Source organism: Emydura macquarii, unplaced genomic scaffold (assembly GCF_026122565.2).
Source record: "Emydura macquarii macquarii isolate MOO-44397 ecotype Brisbane River unplaced genomic scaffold, CSIRO-AGI_Emac_v2 contig_383, whole genome shotgun sequence".
NCBI lineage: Eukaryota > Metazoa > Chordata > Testudines > Chelidae > Emydura > Emydura macquarii.
The window spans coordinates 5,012,294-5,031,539 of record NW_027130520.1 but is presented as its reverse complement, the minus strand read 5'-3'; the positions used below and the strand labels follow the sequence as shown (position 1 = coordinate 5,031,539).

Sequence of the window (19,246 nt, the reverse complement as noted above, 5' to 3'; positions counted from 1 at the left end):
AGCAGAGAACCCTGGACAGCACCCACTGCTCCCGGAAGGTGTCAAGGGAGCCAGCGGACGCCGTCCAGCGGAACTCCGCCCGGATGCGTGAGTGCACAAGGGAACAGAAGTAGGCCCCACAGTCACAGGGTGCCCCCCCCCAGCCAACCTCCTCTCTCTAGTGTTATAGATGGCCACTTTGGCCAGGGCTAGGAGGAGGTTGACGAGGCGTTCCTGTGACTTTGTGGGGCCACGGATGGGGTGCACATATAAAAACAAGTGTGGGGAAAAGTGCACATATAAAAACAAGTGTGGGGAAAATATTTGTGGAAGAGGGGCTGCAGCCTGGCGCATTCCAGATAAGCGTGCGCTAGGGTCTCCCTCATGCTGCAAAAGGGGCAGGTGTCAGGGCGTGGGGTGAACCGTGCCAGGTACACACCCGTGCTTACGGCTCCATGAAGGAGCCGCCAGCTGATGTCCCCGATGGGCCGTGGGGTCAAGGTGGAGTACAGACTGGCCCACCGGGGGTCCTCGCCCTCCATAGGTGGCAACGGGTCCCGCCACTTGGTGTCAGGGCGGGACATGAGGGCAAGGAAGTGAAGAGTGTGCAACACGAGTGTGTAAAGATGGGCCCTCGGCGCGATTCGAAAGAGGACTGGCTGCAGATTGTGCAGCCGGCTTGGTACATGGGGAGGGAGTGGCCGGGGGGGCTCGCGGGGCATAGGCCTGATGGAAAGCGCCGGAGGGCTGGGATTGAGGGGGGGGTGGGGAGCGCCCTCTCGCAGGACCTGCTCGAGGTAAGCCTGAGCAGCAGGGGGCAAGGCTGCCCTCACCTCCTGGAGTACGCGCTGGGGGGTTCGAAGGGTGGAGAGCCCCATGCACCGAGCCAGCGCCTGGGGATCCACCCAGTCCCCCCGGTCGTAGTCCTGGAGATCTCCGACCGTGGTGACTCCTGCCAGGACCAGCCTCCGTTGCACCGAGGGGGTCTCCGCCACCTGCACACAGAATTGGGGGTGTGTAGCAGGGGCTCTGTGAGAAGATCCTCCCCATTGGGGACCGCAAGGGGCCTGGAGACTGAGACCAGCCTCCAGGTCCAGAGGAGGTTCTGGTAGAAGACTGGAAGCTTGGAGAGGTCTCACGGAAGACCCCTCGGTTGGAGATAAAAGAGCTGCTGGTTGTATCGGAGCCCTCGGAGGTGGCAGAAGAAGGCATGCGCCAAGTGGCTGCATGCGCTACAGGAGGGTGCTGAAAGGCATATGTATCAGCCCCAGGCTTAACAAATCCCTGTTCACTGGGTAATACAGCCAGGGTTACTCCAGGTCAATTGGGTTACCGGAAGCCAATTAAGGAGCTTGCCACAGCAGGTAAAAGCCTCTGTTTCAGGCAGACAGGGGAGCTGAGAGGGAGTTGGCTGAAGGAGTGGAGCAGAGCTGCTACAAAGCTTGGAGCTAGTGCTGTTGCTGCCACAGCACCAAGCCATGGGACTTAGGGAGAAGCCCGTCCAGGCAGGGCCGAGGGACGCAGGCCCTGAAGGCCTGAAGGAGGACCAGCACCACTCAAACAACTGGACAGAGAAGTGAGGAAGGGAGAAAACCCTCCTACCCGATTCCAGGAAGTGGACCACAAGCAGGGGGGGCCACGGACAAGCAACCCAGGGAAGGTAGTAGCTCATGAACTAAGCAATTTGAGGCTACTCCTCACAGGGTCCCTGGGTTGGAGCCCGGGGTAGAGGGCGGGACCAGGCCCGCCCCTGCTCAACCAGCCACACCACCGGTGTAGCCGAAGGGAACGCAGACCCACAGGGCCGAATAGGCCTCCCACGCCACAGCATGTAACAAATAATGTATAGCACAAATTACCAGAATGCATGCACAGTCATTTAGTGGCTGAACACGTTTTTTTGAAGCGATGGGGGTGATTTTGACAAAACCTCAGAATTTAGCTATTTTTTCCTGCACAGTGACCCTTAGAAATACCTTGGCTTGGCAAACGACTACTCCTTGTCTCTTGGCAGATGTAATGTTTAGAGATTAGACCTTCAGGCTCTGGTGGGGCAGTCTAAAAAAGGTTGAATTTCCATGCTAGCATCATCCAGCAAGGAAGGATGGTCTAGCGTGGGACTCGGGCGACCTGGGTTCAATACTGTGTTCTGCTACAGTCTTCCTGCATGACCTTGGATGAGGATCCCTGTATTGTTGTGGTATGTGAGGATCTTTATTTTGAAGTTTTAGCTAAATAAGAGTATGTCTACACTGCAGACTGAAGTCAATTTACTTTAAATCGACTTTCACCCGCCAAATTTTAGAAGTCGCAGGACCGTGATCACAGCACTCTCCTTACTCCATGCTCTTGCATCCCCACTCACCACATTTGGGTCGACATTCAAAGCAGTGCACCATGGGTAGCTATCCCACAGTGCAACTAGCCACAGAGGCTTTTGGGAAGCTTGTCATCCTCCCATGATGCAACGTGCTCTCTCCCCCTCCCTTCTTGTCTGAAACAAACTGCAAACACATTTTTGCTCCGTTACAAGCCATAGAAAGAAACAATTCCCATTTGCTGCAAGCTGTCACGCATCATCTTTAGTCTGTGGAGCGCTGCTCTGCAAGCACAGATTGTTGGGATCGCATCATCATGAAGGTGTGGGATGAAGAGCAGTGGCTGCAGAATTTTCATATGTGAATGGCCACTTTCTTTGAACTTTGCGCAGAGCTGTCCCCAGCCCTGAAGCGAGTGAATACTCGCTTGAGACCAGCTCTGACAGTGAGAAGCGAGTGGCCATCACTGTGGAAGCTGGCAACCCCAGACTGCTACTAGTCAATTGGGAATCAATTCAGAGTTGGTAAATCCACCGTTGGAGCTGCTGTGATACAAGTATGCAGGGCCATCAATAGGCTTCTGATAAGAAGGGTAGTGACTTTGGGAAATGTGTGCAGTACATATTGGACGGGTTTGCTGCAATGGAGTTCCCAAACTGGTGGGGGGTGGGAGGCAAAGGGTATAGATGGCATGCATATCCCTATCCCTATCCCAGCACCAGATCATCTTGCCACAGAGTACATAAACTGGAAGGGATACTTCTCAATGGTGTTGCAGGCCCTTGTGGATCATAGGGGAAGTTTCACCGACATCAGCGTGGGGTGGTCTGGAAAAGTGCATGATGGGTGCATCTTCAGGAACTTGAGTCTGTTCAATAAGATGCAGGTGGGCACTTTCTTCCCTGACCAAAAAATAAACATTGGGAATGTTGAAATACCAATAGTGATCCTGGGGATCCTGCCTACTACCCCTTGCTCCCTTGGCTAATGAAACCTTACCCCGGACACTTGGACAGCGAGAAGGAGCATTTCAATAACAGGCTCAGCAAGTGCAGAATGGTGGTGGAATGTACATTTGGCTGTTTAAAAGCCAGATGGAGATGTCTGCTTACTAGGCTTGAAATCAGTGAAAAGAACATCACATCAGTTATATCTGCGTGCTATGTGCTCCATAATTTGTGTGAAATGAAGGGGAAAAAGTTCCCCCGGGTTGGGCCATGGAGGCTGATAGGCTGGCTGCAAATTTTGAGCAGCCAGATTCCAGCGCTATGATCAGAGCGAACTGCGGAGCGCTTTGACTTTGGGAAACATTGAAAAACCGGTTTTGCAATGAACTGCAGTAATGTATGTCAGTGCTGTGCCTTTATTTCCCATCCCCCACCCTTGCTCCAGCTGCCCCCTCCCCTTCTCTCCCCACTCAAGCTATGAATGAATACAGACAGATGTTTTTTAATGCTACAAAGTTTTATTTATGATCCATTTTAATGGGGGGAAAGGAGGATAACTTAACATTGTAAAGTGTCACTGTGCAAGCAACTGTGGTTGCATGCAGTTCTTAAAGGGGCTGTCATGTCCTTCTGCTCGCCTCCACCAGTGTGGAGTGCAACACATAGTGCACCCTACTCAGTGTCCTCCTAGACCGCTTAGGGATGGGGGCTGATAACAAAACAGTAGTTGGCGGAGTGTTTTGGAGGGGCTGCAGAAGGAGTCTGTTCTACCACTGCTCTTCCTGGATCTCTACCAGATGCCTCAGCATGTTGGACTGATACCTCATTATACGCAACATCTCCTGTTGCATATCACGCTCCTGCTCCTGTGCAGATCTTCTGTGTTCCATGTCCATGTCTAGTTTTTCAGACAAGGACATCCTCCAGGCTGTGAGCTCTGTGTCTGCAGCCGTGGGGCGTTCATTAGTTTGCTGAACATATCATCCCGCTTTTTTTTTTTTACTTCCTAATCTGGGAAAGTTTTTCAGATGGAATTTGGCAAGGGGGGCTGAAGGTCGAGGTGTCTACTTTAAGATAAACAAAGCACAAAGTTGCCATTGTTAGCTGACCCAAAGTAGTAAAGGAAATATTACAATGTAAAAAGTACTCCCCTTCATGTTCACAAGGCTAAGACAGATCCGCATTCCATTCTATATATCTCAGAAGGGTCAGACTGATGTTATAGACATGGTAAGCAAAGGGCCCTTGCATCTATTATAGAGAGACTTCATTTGCACTAAAATCCACAATCCACTCTTAAGCAAAGGGAGGAATCACTGGGCTCCCCTGTAACATGCCAAAGACCAGTTTGGGAGGAGGTGGTCAGAACAGTAGAGGACACTGCGGATGAATTGTAGCAGCAGAAAACAGTGTCCCAACCCATAATGCCCATTGCAACAGTACTAGAACTAGTATTAGTCTTGGGGAGGCGTCCAGGGACCCTGTCCACATAAGAGTAATAAAACAGAGTGACTGTATTGGTTGGGTACTTTAAACTTTCCCCATCTTCCCTAGGTGACTGTGTGTGATATCAGTCTCCTGAGGGTAACGCAGGTGGAAAGGGAAGATTTTCTGCTAGCATAGGGGTACAGGTCTGGCCCTTATGCTGCTATGCTGTGTTCTGCGATGATGACTGCTCATTTAATAGCAGAGTGGTGAGGAAAAGTATCCTATTGTGGCGGAAGAAATAAGGCTACCCTCCCCAAAAAACCTTCTGCAAAGGTTTACAGATTACCTACAATATTAAAAAAAATTTAAAAAACCAAAGCCTTTTCTCCTATGATATCATCTGTCCAGTAGCTGATCCACTGAATTCTCTTGACGAGTGAATGCAGAGAGAGTCACGGAATGGTCAGCATTTGGGGCTTCTAATAGAACCTACTCTTCCTGGATCCCTCTCAAATGTTCCGCCTCTGTGTGGGCAGTATATAGCTACACAGATAGACTTAGTTTCTCTCACAATTTTCCTGTAAGGCAATCACTGCAGTGCCTGAAAATGGTGACTTTGCTAATATATGGCCTTTTCAACACCAATTAGCCTTTATTCCATTGTCTGCTCCTTTTCTCCCACTATTCACTGCCCTTCTTGGAGCCCTTGACAGACAAGTTGGGAAACGAAGGCAGATGCAAGCAAATTTGCAACCTTCTGCAAAGTAATTTGATTAGCTTCCTGTCTGAAAAGCCCAAGATTCAGTATGGCACCTTTCCCCCAAGACTGTACTCCAAACTCCTATGACATACTGGCAGGGGAAATGTATGTGATGCGGCCAGAGCTATCTTTCCCAAAGACAAAGTAGTTTAAAGATACCATTAAATTAGTGGTACCATGGTTAAAACAACATTTCACGGAACTAACCTACTGTCCTTTTGCCCCAGTCCATCCCATTAACACGAGAGCCTGGCATAAACTGGATATCAGAAAGCAATTAGAATTTAAGAGCAAACAAAATGTTTTGGACAAATGCCCTTTATGTAGCTTATCCAATCCACTGTGAGGGGAAGAAAATTCTCTAGAATTCCATTGCAAAGTGCATAAAACATTGCTTATTGGAAGCCTACAAAGTAAAAGGCCTTCCTTCTCCTGCACAATAAAACTTAATGTACATTTAGTGCAATCTAGAGCTGACTTGTGAGTGGGAAAGCCACATGTCCTAGTGGAAAAAATATAGAGAGATATTTCCTGGTCTACAATGCACACTTTCACTAAATGTTCTAGGCTGGGGTTAGATACTCCACTCAGCTCAAGATGCAGGTGGATGCTTGAGAACTGGTTATGGTTCTGTGACTCTTTGCTGGCCAGCACCACCCTATCTTAAAGCAGTCTGAGGGACCTTATGTCACCAGAAAATAGGTGTAGCAGAGCTCTCCTCCACCATGCCCCCGTTCTGCCAGCTCCTTCCCCCAGCGTGCTACCTATACCAAGAAGGGCAGGAGGCTGGTGTAGGAACTGGTGTCACTGGCATAACATCCAAGAGGATTACTTTCCACAAGGAGAATTCTTTACTGGTCTCTTTACAGCCAAAATCTGGCTGCTTTGCATCAATGGAACAGAGCAAAATGGCCAGAAAAAGCCAAGAATCTGGTCCTGGCCCTCTAATTTTTATTTTATTTTGGTCATGAATGTGGCTTGAAAGTGCTTCAGGCTGTAGAATAGATTATTAATATAATCTTTACATGGAGGCCTCTTTCCTTCATTCCTTCCCCTTTGCTTTTCTACATTGTTAGCGACTTTCCCTGTAGCTATTGGATTAGCAAATGTGCCTTATAGGAGAAAAGAAAAAAATTCCCACTTGCTAATTTTTCTTCTTAAAGACTGCATGTCTCCTGTGTGTGTGTGTGTGTGTGAGAGAGAGAGAGAGAGAGATGCATTCCTAATGTTGCAAGTTGTACTAATTTGGACTGCTATTTACCACACTCAAATGATAAACTAATTAGCATTCTGAAGTGTGTTCCAGCAGGAGGCAAATGCTTTACTAGAAGCCCCATTCACTGAGAGTTAGCAGCAATTCACTGAGAGTTAGCAGCAAGAGTGTTCAATCCATCAGTTCTTGGATTGTGGATAGGCAATCCTGGAAAAGAAAAAACAGATTTCTTTTACCGGGATTGGTGGAAAGTGAACAACCTACTGTCCTCAGATTTAGGAGGATAGACAGGCCTGTCTTGATTTCTGAGCTTCTAGAGTTTATCAGCTTTTAAAAAGCTATCAACATGTAATTTAAAGGCTTTTTCGTTTCCTGTGGCCTTCCTGGCTGAGTGCATAAGAACTCTTTTCTCTTCCTGCTGATGTTGGTAGCCCTAGGAGATTCTATACAGCAAACTACATGGTAAATTATTTATGGTGATTTAAATTGTGAACTGTTTGCATTAGAACTAAACTAAGTGCATCCATCTCCATTCCTTTTAGAGTTGGAATCAAAAGGAAATATTTCCTGTTTAACTATATTTTAATTAGTATCTTGCAAAATTGAAGTTTCTTATCAATTCAGAGTTCTCCCCTGTTATAACATTAGTGCAAAATTAGAATTTCTTAGAGTTTTTTTCACTGTAAAGTAGTTGCCCAAGGAATTTTTTGTCAGGTAACGCAATACACTGCTTAATCACACTGGGCTCTATTCAACAGCAAACAGGATTTCTGCCTAATTCTATATAAATAATTATGTTGATGGTGATCTGGTAGAAGAGCCTTCCTTTGCCTCCATCAATTGAACTCTAGGTTTTGCTGATCATTCACTTTGCCTTTTACCCACACAAAGGGAAATTTCATGAAATGTCTCTTATAATTTAAAAAGAAAAAGGGAAGCAAAATAAAACTATATAAACTGAATGACTTCTGAATAAAATGAATTTGAAAGATCTCTGTGAGACATCAACAGTATCTTAAAAATAATGTAATGTGCAGCATATTTCATTTTGAGGGATGTCACTCATTTTAATCCCACGGTTACCTACATTCCACACCATTTAGATTACTTACTCCCCTTACTTTTATTGTTGAAAATTTCTTGCATCAGAAATATGAACCATGTTACTGAGGCAATAGAAATATATTTACCCTAAAGGAACGAATTCCACAGCATTTTAAGTTTCCTGCATGGCTAATTTTTATGTACTTTATTTTGCATCTTTGTCCCGTATCGTATCTCACGTTTGGGCATTGGGAAGTTGTTAGGTATGCTGTATAGTACCTTTAGTATAGATGGAAGCCAAGAAGTAATTATTTTTTAGTTAAACCAAAGAAGCTTATATAAAGGTCAGAATAATACTTATATGTAGTGGTGTTGTAGCCATGTCAGTCCCAGGATATTAGACAGACAAGATGGGTGAGATAATACCTTTTATTATAGAATCATAGAGTTGGAAGGGACCTCAGGAGGTCATCTAGTCCAACCCCCTGCTCAAAGTAGGACTAACCTCAGCTAAATAATCCCAGCGAGGGTTTTGTTAAGCTGCAGCTTAAAAACCTCTAAAGAAGGAGATTCCACCACCTCTCTAGGTAACCCATTCCAGTGCTTCACCACCCTCCCAGTGAAAAACTTTTTCCTAATATCCAACCTAGACCTCCCCCACTGCAAATTGAGACCATTACTCCTTGTTCTGTAATCTACTACCATTGAGAACAGCCTAGCTCCATCCTCCCTGGAACCCCCTTTCAGGTAGTTAAAGGCTGCTATCAAATCCCCCCTCATTCTTCTCTTTTGCAGACTAAACAAGCCCAGTTCTCTCAGCCTCTCCTCATAAGTATTATGCTCTAGCCCCCTAATAATTTTTGTTGCCCTCCGCTGGACTCTCTCCAACTTGTCCACATCCTTTTTGTAGTGGGGGGCCAAAACCTGGACACAATACTCCAAATGCAGCCTCACCAATGCCGAATAGAGGGGAATAATCATTTCCCATGATCTGCTGGCAATGCTCGTATTAATGCAGCCCAATATGCTATTAGCCTTCTTGGCAACCAGGGCACACTGCTGACTCATATCCAGCTTCTTATCCACTGTTACCCCCAAGTCCTTTTCTGCAGAACTGCTGCCTTGCTCATCGGTCCCCAGTCTGTAACTGTGCATGGGATTCTTCCGTCCTAAGTGCAGGACTCTACACTTGTCCTTGTTGAACCTCATCAGATTTCTTTTGGCCCAATCCTCCAGTTTGTTTAGGTCACTCTGTATCCTATCCCTACCTTCCAGGGTATCTACCACTCCCCCCAGCTTAGTGTCATCTGCAAACTTGCTGAGGGTGCAATCTACCCCATCCTCCAGATCATTAATAAAGATGTTGAACAAAACCAGCCCCAAGACCAACCCTGGGCACTCCGCTTGTGACCGGCTGCCAGCTAGACATGGAGCCATTGATCACTGCTCATTGAGCCCTATGCTGTAGCCAGTTCTCTATCCATTTTATAGTCCATTCATCCAACCCATACTTCTTTAACTTGCTGATAAGAATACTGTGAGAGACCATATCAAAAGCTTTGCTAAAGTCAAGGCATATCATGTCCACCGCTTTCCCCACATCCACAAAGCCAGTCACTTCTTCATAGAAAGCATTCAGATTGGTCAGGCATGACTTTCCCTTGGTGAATCCATGCTGACTGTTCCTGATCACCTTCCTCTCTTCCAAGTGCCTTAAAATGGATTACTGGAGGACCTGCTCCATGATTTTTCTGGGGATTGAGGTGAGGCTGACCAGTCTGTAGTTCACTGGATCCTCTTTCCTCTCTTTCTTGAAGATGGGCACTATATTTGCTTTTTTCCAGTCATCAGGGACCTCCCCCAATTGCCACGAGCTTTCAAAGATAATAGCTAATGGCTCTGAAATCGCATCAGCCAACTCCCTCAGCACCCTCGGGTGCATTGCATCTGGCCCTAGGGACTTGTGTATGTCCAATCTTTCTAAATAGTCTTGGACCTATTCCTTCAGCACTGCGGGATGTTCACCTCCTTCCCATTCTGTGCCGCCCAGTGCAGTAGTCTGGGAGCTGACCTTGTCTGTGAAGACAGAGGCAAAAAAGGCATTGAGTACCTCAGCTTTCTCCACATACTCTGTCACTAGGTTGCCTCCCCCATTCTGTAAGGGACCCACACTTTCCCTAATCTTCCTCTTGTTGGTAACATACCTGTAGAAACCCTTCTTGTTCCCCTTCACATCCCTTGCTAGCTGCAACTCCAATTGTGCTTTGGCCTTCCTGATTTCATTCCTGCATGTTCGAGCAATATTTTTATAATCCTCCCTAGTCATCTGACCAAGCTTCCACTTCTTGTAAGCTTCTTTTTTTGTGTTTAAGTTCACCAAAGACTTCTTTGTTAAGCCAAGCTGGACGCCTACCATATTTGCTATTCTTTCTGCACATCGGGATGGTTTGTTCCTGTGCCCTCAATAAGGTTTCTTTAAAATATAGCCAGCTCTCTTGGATTCCTTTCCCCCTCATATTAGCCTCCCACAGGATCCTGCCCATCAGCTCCCTGTGGGAGTCAAAGTCTGCTTTTCTGAAGTCTATGGTCCGTATCCTGCTGTTCTCCTTTCTTCCTTTTGTCAGGATCCTGAACTCGACCATCTCATGGTCACTGCTGCCTAGGTTGCCACCCACTTCTACTTCCCCTACCAAATCTTCCCTGTTTGTGAGCAGCAGGTCAAGAGAAGCACGGCCCCTAGCTGGCTGCTCCAGCACTTGCACCAGGAAGTTGTCCGCAACACTTTCCAAAAACTTCCTGGATTGTTTGTGCTCTGCTGTATTGCTCTTCCAGCAGATGTCAGGGTGATTGAAGTCCCCCTGAGAATCAGGTCCTGTGAACTGGAAACTTTTCCTAGTTGACTGAAGAAAGCCTCATCTACCTCGTCCTCCTGGTCTGGTGGTCTGTAACAGACACCCACCACGATATCACCCTTATTGTTCTTTCTTCTAAGCTTAACCCAGAGACTCTCAACTGGCTTATCTCCAGTTTCATACTGGAGCTCAGAACAATCATAGAGCTCTCTTACATACAGTGCAACTCCTCCACCCTTTTGCCCCTGCCTGTCCTTCCTGAACAGTTTATACCCATCCATGACAATGCTCCAGTTGTGTGAGTTACTCCACCAAGTCTCAGTTATTCCAATCATGTCATAGTTTCTTGACTGTGCCAGGACTTCCAGTTCCTCCTGCTTGTTTCCCAGGCTTCTTGCATTTGTGTATAGGCACTGGAGATAAGTAGCCGATTGTCCTACTTTCTCAATATGAATCAGGAGGCCTCCTCTGTTGCTTCTTTCTCTTTCTGCTTCCTTGTGGTGTCCCACTTCCCCACTTACCTTCGGGCTTAGGTCTCCGTCCTCCATCGAACCTAGTTTAAAGCCCTCCTCACTAGGTTAGCCAACCTGCCCGCAAAGATATTCTTCCCTCTCTTCGTTAGGTGAATCTCATCTCTTCCTAGTAATCCTTCTTCCTGGAACAACATCCCATGATCGAAGAATCCAAAGCCCTCTCTCTGACACCACCTGTGTAACCATGCATTTACTTCTGCAATGCGACGGTCCCTACCTGGGCCTTTTCCTTCAACTGGGAGGATGGATGAGAACACTTGCGCTTCAAACTCCTTTATCCTTCTTCCCAGAGCCACATAGTCTGCAGTGATCTGCTCAAGATCATTCTTGGCAGTGTCATGATGCCCATGTGGAGAAGTAGGAAGGGGTAGTGGTCTGAGGACTTGATGAGTCTTGGCAGTCTCTCCATCACATCCTGAATCCTAGCTCCAGGCAAGCAGCACACTTCTCTAGTTTCCTGGTCCGGACAGCAGATGGATGACTCCGTCCCCCTTAGAAGGGAGTCGCCGACCACCATCATCCTTCTCTTCCTCTTGGGAGTGATGGTCGTGGAACCCCCATCCCTAGGACAATGCATCCCTTGCCTTCTGATCAACAGGGTCTCCTTCTGATCCATTCCCTCAGATGAGTCTTCCAAATCGTTCTCCATTGTAGTACCTGTGCAGAGAGCCTGAAAACAATTCCTTACCTCTATCTGCATGGTGGGCATGTAGGTTCTCTTTCTTCGGGAGGTTACATGCTGCCAATTTTCTTCCCCGTTCTTCAGTTTCCCCTGCACTGCCTTCTCTGAATTTTCCTCATACTGTGCCTGCAGTAGCAAATCATGTCTTTGATCGAGAAAGACTTCGTTTTCTTTAATGCAACGTAGGGTTGATACTTGGGTCTCTAGTCCTTTAACCTTCTCTACCAATATGGAAACCAGCCTGCACTTTGTACAGATGAAGTCGGCTCTATCCTGTGGGAGGAAGACAAACAGAGCACATCCAGTGCAGCTGACAACAGCAGATCGCTCACTTTCCATATCTTTCCTCTGAGAGCCTCCTCAGATGCTGTATTTACTGCTCAGCAAAGTCTGAAAGGCAAAAACCCACAGTGGGCTCTCCCCCCAGGTGAACTCCCAGACAAACTCCTTCTGTTTGCCTCTCCTCTGTTCGCAGCTCACTTGGTTCGCAACTGGCTGCTTCTTATAAGGCTTCTGACTGTTGTCTCTCTCAACAGCAGAAGTCCCACCTTGTCTCTTGAATGATACTTAGCAATTTGGAATATCATGGCAAAATGATTTTTTTTTTTTGTATATAGAGTTCTGCAAACAGTGATACAATATCATTTCTATGACCATGCCTTCTTCAACGCACCTGATGTCAGATACAAGCCATTTTTATAAGAATTCTGTTTTCTTTTTTCACTTCATCATTTGCCTTGCTTTTTTATATTCATTTTTCCCTTCCAGTGTTCAGAGTGGTATCCATTGACACAGATAAGTATTCTAATGGCTTAGATCCCTTCGGGAATACAACTGAGATCATTCTGAAAATCCCTCATTCTTTGGATCTTGAAATTCATTTTTTCCAAATTTGTAATTTCCAGCTCAGCTATCTGTGGTCTTCAAAGTGTATTCATTTCTGTTTATTTGCTCTGATCCTTGACTGCGATTTAAATAAAAAGGCATCCATCACATTTCTTTCTGAGCTCATGTACAAAATCTTCTATACAACAAAATAAGTAGATAACCAGTCTCAAATTATATATAAAGAGACGCAGCTCCTCCTGGTGTGTTTATAGTGACTATCCAGAGAAGGCAACTGAGTAACCAAGCCAGGTCTGAGGCAAACTGTAAAGATCATATGAAAACCTCATCAAGAGCTGTCTTGTACACCCTACTCAGGCAAGAAATTATACTTGGATTCCATCATGTAGTTCCTTCACTTCTCCATGGATCTCCAAAGCTATCCATCCTCTCACTAGTGAGTTTCAAAAAGAAGAGTTAAGGAGAATTTAGAAAAATAGGAATTCACTATGCCCTCTTATTCTTGCACTTCTTTGGAATCAGTTAACCATGTCTATTAGGGCCATACACCCTCTACATTGTACTCCAAGTCCCTTTATATTTAACATCCATCCCAATCTTGCTCTCTAAAGAAAATCCCCACTAAAATATTTTTTATATGCTACTTCCATTTAACAGTTGACAAACACAGTAAAACAGAAGCTTCTTCCCTCTTTACCCATAAATAAAAGGGTGTCTTCCTACAGAGGCTTTGGTGGGCTGGCAGTGGTGACCCATTTTCCCCAGCCCCTTCCCAGAAGTAGGGCAAGACAACTTATCAAACTAGATTTCACTTAATCACTTAGGGGCAACTCCTTCCCTCAGTGGAAGCCCAAATAGCTGGATGTGCGCTGGGGAAAGGAATCCTAACTGACAAATGCAGAGCACATTTGGGGCGCTCTGTGGCCAGCACTGCAGCCTTGGATTTTCATAGTTGAAGATCTTTTTTCCCCAAATGACTCCTTTGGTTAGTGCTTGGTTCCAAGTCACACTGGAGTGTGCATCCTGGCTTGGGAGTACAGGTGTCCTCCACCTGGCTCTTTCTGAAGAAATGGCATAACTGTACCTGTTCTGCTGTCATAGGACCCTTTGTCCATATGGAGGTGTGGGAAGGAGGGAAAGGGTAGGATTTACCCTAAACAGTAACTCTTCCTTGATGTCTCATTTTCACAGAAACATTAATGCTAAAATTGACTTGCATGACATACTGCTTGTTTTGGTCTGTTTCTTGTTTATGCTTTTTTTGTTAATTCCTGCTCTAGTTCTCTCTGTGTCTAATTAAAGTTTTGACACTCAATTTTTCTTTATTACCATGTGTGATATAGTGTATAGTACTAGTCATAATATAGGGTGATGGACTGTATGTAGCAATAGCGTGTTGTTAATTTGCATGCTTCAGATGCTGGTAGAGAGATCAAAAGTAATATTTTATTCTCCAAGGAAAACAGATTAGACTGTGTTGATGGAAAATTGCCCAGGATTCATTCATTCAATATTGACTCATAAACAGGTCAATTCAGGAAATGTGTTTTCATTTTATTTCTGACTTAGGCAATTGTTAGGTAGTGTGTTTATTTAGTATGTCAGAACATTTACTTACATTCAAGAAAAATATATATTGTCCCTTATTAGGATGGGGCTTTATGTAATTCATTAAATTCCTTCTGCCATCTGAATTTTGGTGATAATTTTCACAATCAGTGAAGTGCAGTTGGCACAAAAAGGACTGTCTGACAGGAATGTGAAGAGCAGAAAGACACCTTGCCTGACTCAGGGTAGTACAGATGAACTTCATGATTATTTGTTTTCAGTTATGAAACTATAAATTATGGATTCTTTCCTGCAAGCAGAGGTGTGGAAAGTCCTGTCTGCAATACCCCACTGGCTGGCAAGAATCCGGCTTTGGTTAGTCATAAGAAAATAAGAACAGCCATATTGGGTTAGACCAATGGTCCATCTAGCCCAATATCCTATCTTCTGACAGTGGCATTCAAAGGGAATGAATAGAACAGGTAATCATCAAGTGATCCATCCCATCAGCCATTCCCAGCCTCTGGCAAACAGCAATCCATGCCTATCTTGGCTAATAGTCATTGATGGACCTATCCTCCATGAACTTATCTAGTTCTTTTTTGATCCCAGTTATAGTCTTGGACTTCACAACATCCTTTGGCAATGAGTTCCACAGTTTGACTGTTCATTGTGTGAAAAAATACTTCTTTTTGTTTATTTTAAACCTGCTACCTATTAATTTCATTTGATGACCCGTAGTTTTTGTGCTTTGAGAAGGAGTAAATAACACTTCCTTATTTACTTTCTTCGTGACAGTCAGCATACAAATGAGTCAATTTCTTTGTAAATAGTCTCATTATTATTAATTTTAGATGACTCCTGAGCAATCAATGATCTGTTCAACATTTTGAGAAAATGTTGATGTGCTGCTTAGAAAGAACAGAGATTGGTTCCTTCCGATGAGTTCAGGATGTTGTTTCATGTATTATTTATATACTCTGTTGGCAGTTTGCTATGCATAGGTATGGCAGTGATCCATTGAGGAATACAAGAGCCTTTTAATTCTTATCAGTGGATATCTTTCACTGTGTGACATAATACTATTTGTGGATGTTGTCTAGCTTATTAGGGCTTCCATAGGAGACTATAGCTCAACAAGTCATCTTTGATTGGGCGTGGTAATTATTCTGGATACCATCATATCTATAGAATTACATCCATAAATTGACATACATACTTTTTACAATCTAACTAATTCAACACAAGGCATATATCTGTTTGCAGGGTATACAGAAACTGCTTTGTATCAAATGTAAGTGGAAACATATGTACTTTCATGCTACTACATTAATTGCTATTTTTGATATTTTGTTTTCATTTTGCCAAGGTAAATTAAGCAAATAATGGTTACTATTAACAGTTATCAATCTTTTGTTTGTTGTTGGAAGACATTTTATTAAACAGCTTTTCTTTACTATTTGTTTGTTGTTTATAGTTAAAAAACCTAAGTTTAGAAGAATTGCAAATGAGATTAAAGGCTTTGGACCCTATGATGGAACGAGAAATTGAAGAGCTTCGTCAACGATACACGGCGAAGAGGCAGCCTATCCTGGATGCAATGGATGCAAAGAAACGAAGGCAACAGAATTTCTGAATTTATTTTACTGTCAAAGATAATGCTAGTAGTCAATATGGACACTTATTAAATTGTAAATCTGAAGGAATTCTATAGTTATGAGAGGTGTTTTTAAAACTTTAAATTGTGCTTTGTAACCAAGCAAAGTTGAAGAACATGAAAGAACATGTAAATGGTGTTCAGCAAAGATGATAGAACACAATTAAATTCTTCTGTGCATTTACCACACTTCTATTTTCAAATATTTAACGTAATAGAAGTTTAATCTGTTATTTTCTGATTCCCCTCAGCTGTAATAGTGGTAACTGTGTTGTATAATGGGAGTTGTGTTTAGGGAAGATTTTGAAGTGTTTCATGATTGTGCAACACTACAGGGCCTTATGTTGCAATATATTTTTCTCCCATTTAATAGCATATTTATTATATACTCATAGGTGATTATATTTATTTTTATGCCCATTTACTTTTTAAAACATGAGGGGTATTAGGATAGTTATGATGGAGAGCAGGGCCCGGTTAGTTTAATTTGAATGTGGGAATGCAAAAAAAAGAAGTTCACTACTATATTAAAGCCTTGATTCGGGACAGCATTTAGACATGTGCTCAAGTTCCATTGACATCGATAGGACTTAAGCACATCCTTAAAGTTAAGCATGTGCTTGAGTGCTGTTCTGAATCAGAGCCTGTGACTGTATATGAGTAATATAGTTGCTACACTAGAGAACATTCATGTAAGGCCCAATTCTGTCACCCTTACTTACCAATGCAAGATTGTGAGTGGTCTCCTACTACGCAAGGAAACAAGTGCCTGCTTAGTTTTAATTTTTCTATAGTACAGTAGAAGCAATAAGTGCAGTTACACCAGTGGTGTATATTTCTAGTTGCTATTGCAATTCTTATATTCTGACCAGTTTCAAACAGCATTCTGCACCATATTTTTGTAATGAAGCAACAGCTACACTTTTTGGCCAGTGTTTTTTACCTGGTTGATTTGTTTTATGTTTTTGTTGTGGTTTTGCATTGTAGACATGTAGCTAAAAGGGACACTAATTAAAATGCCAAAGAAAATGAATGGAAAATATTGTATTAATGTGTAATAAGCCCCAAAAAGAAGAAAAGCTTTGCAGTACTCTTAATCCTGCATTCATTGAAGACTCAAAATTCCCATTGTCTTCCATGTGAGTTTTGGATGCATAAGGAATGCAGGATCAGGTTCTTGTTAATATCTTTATCCATTTTTTACTCTGGTTCATGTCATGTATATATCTGGTAGGTGAAATATATCACATTACAATAAATACATCAGTCATTTATAGAAAAACATGATCCACTTTTTCAACCATCTGCTGTGGTCGCTATTAATATCTTCACAATTTTTGCCTTTTGCCTAATTAACTTACTGTGGTATTCACATATTTCCCTAGAAATCAGACGTAATGATAATTATTTGCAAAGTGCAGCTATAATGACTTTTAATGGTGCCCGGGGTTATGGGCATCCTTCTGTTATATGTTTTCTGGAAGTTAGTAAACATCTCATGCCTCTTAACATTTACTGTAGTCATACGTGGACCATTTACTGAGCAGTGCAGCCTTTGGAAACCATGCATTATTTTTAAACTGTCGTAAGCAAACAAGGAAAAAATAGTTTTAAACAGATCATCATGTGTGTGACCATTCTGGGACCAATTCTTTTTCTTGAATTGTTATGGCCATTCTTATCATTTTTGTTCTCTGTGTGTTTGTTTAATTCCAACTTGTAAATCATAAATTCAAATAAAATTTTAACTGTGGTAGTTAGAACAACTGACCCTCATACATTCCTAAGGTTTTAAAAATGTGAACTGCCTTTTGCAAAGAAGGAAGAGAAGTAATCCTTAAGAAATACCCATAAAACCTGCTGTAAATCAAGATGCCCCAACATTGTGCTTTTACTGCCTCATATATAAACAAACAATGAAGTGAGGCATGCTAAAATCTAATATAGTTTATAAAAAATAGTGTAGACTTCTGAATATAGACCTATTTCAAATTAATTTCTAATTCTTGGCTTTATATCTTTAAAGTCATTGATGTGTACATACAAATAGAGAGATAATATATGGAAAGAATATATGGAAGCATAGAATCATCAAGAAGGAGAGAGCCTTATTTGCCCTTTCCCATTGTGCCTTGTAGGCAATTAATGTCATTGTCCAACTATATCCTCTCTGCATCATTGCTAACTTTCTCTTCCCATATTTTCTTCTGCTTGCCCCACCAAAGATAATATGTTGGTTTTGTGTATGGTAGCATCACCGGACTACACACTGTGTTCATACTTAGTGTCTTCTGGAAAATTTTGCAATTTAGTGCACAAAGTGTGTAATACTTACCCAGAGGGGGCCCAGGTAAAAGGCCACTAGAGAGCCTCAAGCCTTTCTAATGACTTCTGAGAGGCGTGAGGACATAAAGAACATCCCTTCTCAGCTGCTGAATGTACCTGCAAACCACACTTTCTCCCCAAATGAAGCAACCCAACTGAATTTTACACACACACAAACACCATAAATGCAGGGGAAAAGCCAAAAGTCATGGTGAAAACTGAAAATATAATAAGCCACTGGACTGGGGAAGTGTGTAGCTTTTGAGATATTGTAACTTAGATGCAGGAATTTTCTGTGTCCAAAACTGATATCCCACAACCAATATAAAATTTAATAACTTTGATGCTTGATGCAGAGAGTGGAAAGCCTCTCATAGACTTCAGTGGGCACTAGACCAGACCCTTAGTTATGTTCAGGGACTAAAATCTAGAAATATGTTTTATATTAGAGGGGGTGCTTTTATGTTTTTCTTTCTCCTGTTTATTTACTCAATTATAGCATCCATGTTCATGACCACATTTATCTCCACTGAAGAATGAGCATTTCCTGTAAAGGAAATCAGGTAGCACACAAAATAAGACATTGTAACATCAAGACTTGCAGTAAATCCATTAGAACTACTTACACATTAAGATTCAGTAAGATTTTAACCCAGCATTTTCTTCTTTGCTTCCCGTTTTTGTATGTTTAAATTTAGTACATAAAAATCTGTGAAAAATAATTACTTGTTACTAAACGACTGAATAAAAACTTATTTTTCACTTATGGGTGTTGTGTTGTTCATACCATCTCAAGCTAAATTGTGTTAATTCTAGTTATTAACATTCACTTAGTGTGCTTTCAATCTCTCACACATTTTGATTTCAACACATTCAATGCTAGGCACTTTACTTTCAGAATTGCTGTGTACACCCAACTCCCACTAAAGTCAATGGTACTCAGTACTTCTGAAAATCAGGTTTTGAAAGCCCTATCCAGCTCAAGGTATCTACATAGGCTGTAGAAGCTGGATATTGGTGCAGGAGGTGGATAGTTTATTTAGGATATAAATAGTAGGCCAACCCAAGTCCCTGCATGTTTGGGAATTAAAGAGCTTGTCTGGGGGTGAGAGTT

General features: G+C 43.1%; 1 protein-coding gene across 2 annotated transcripts in view; it reads left to right on the top strand.

The window, feature by feature from the left end:
• The window catches only part of STK3 (serine/threonine kinase 3), a 269,719-nt gene extending 250,842 nt beyond the window's left edge, over positions 1–18,877 (top strand). For both annotated transcript variants that reach the window (XM_067537086.1, XM_067537107.1), the window contains one exon: positions 15,628–18,877. In XM_067537086.1, the coding sequence (XP_067393187.1) occupies positions 15,628–15,786 (159 nt within the window). In that variant the 3' untranslated portion in view covers positions 15,787–18,877. The remainder of the gene's footprint in view (positions 1–15,627) is intronic.
• The last annotated feature ends 369 nt before the right edge of the window (positions 18,878–19,246 follow it).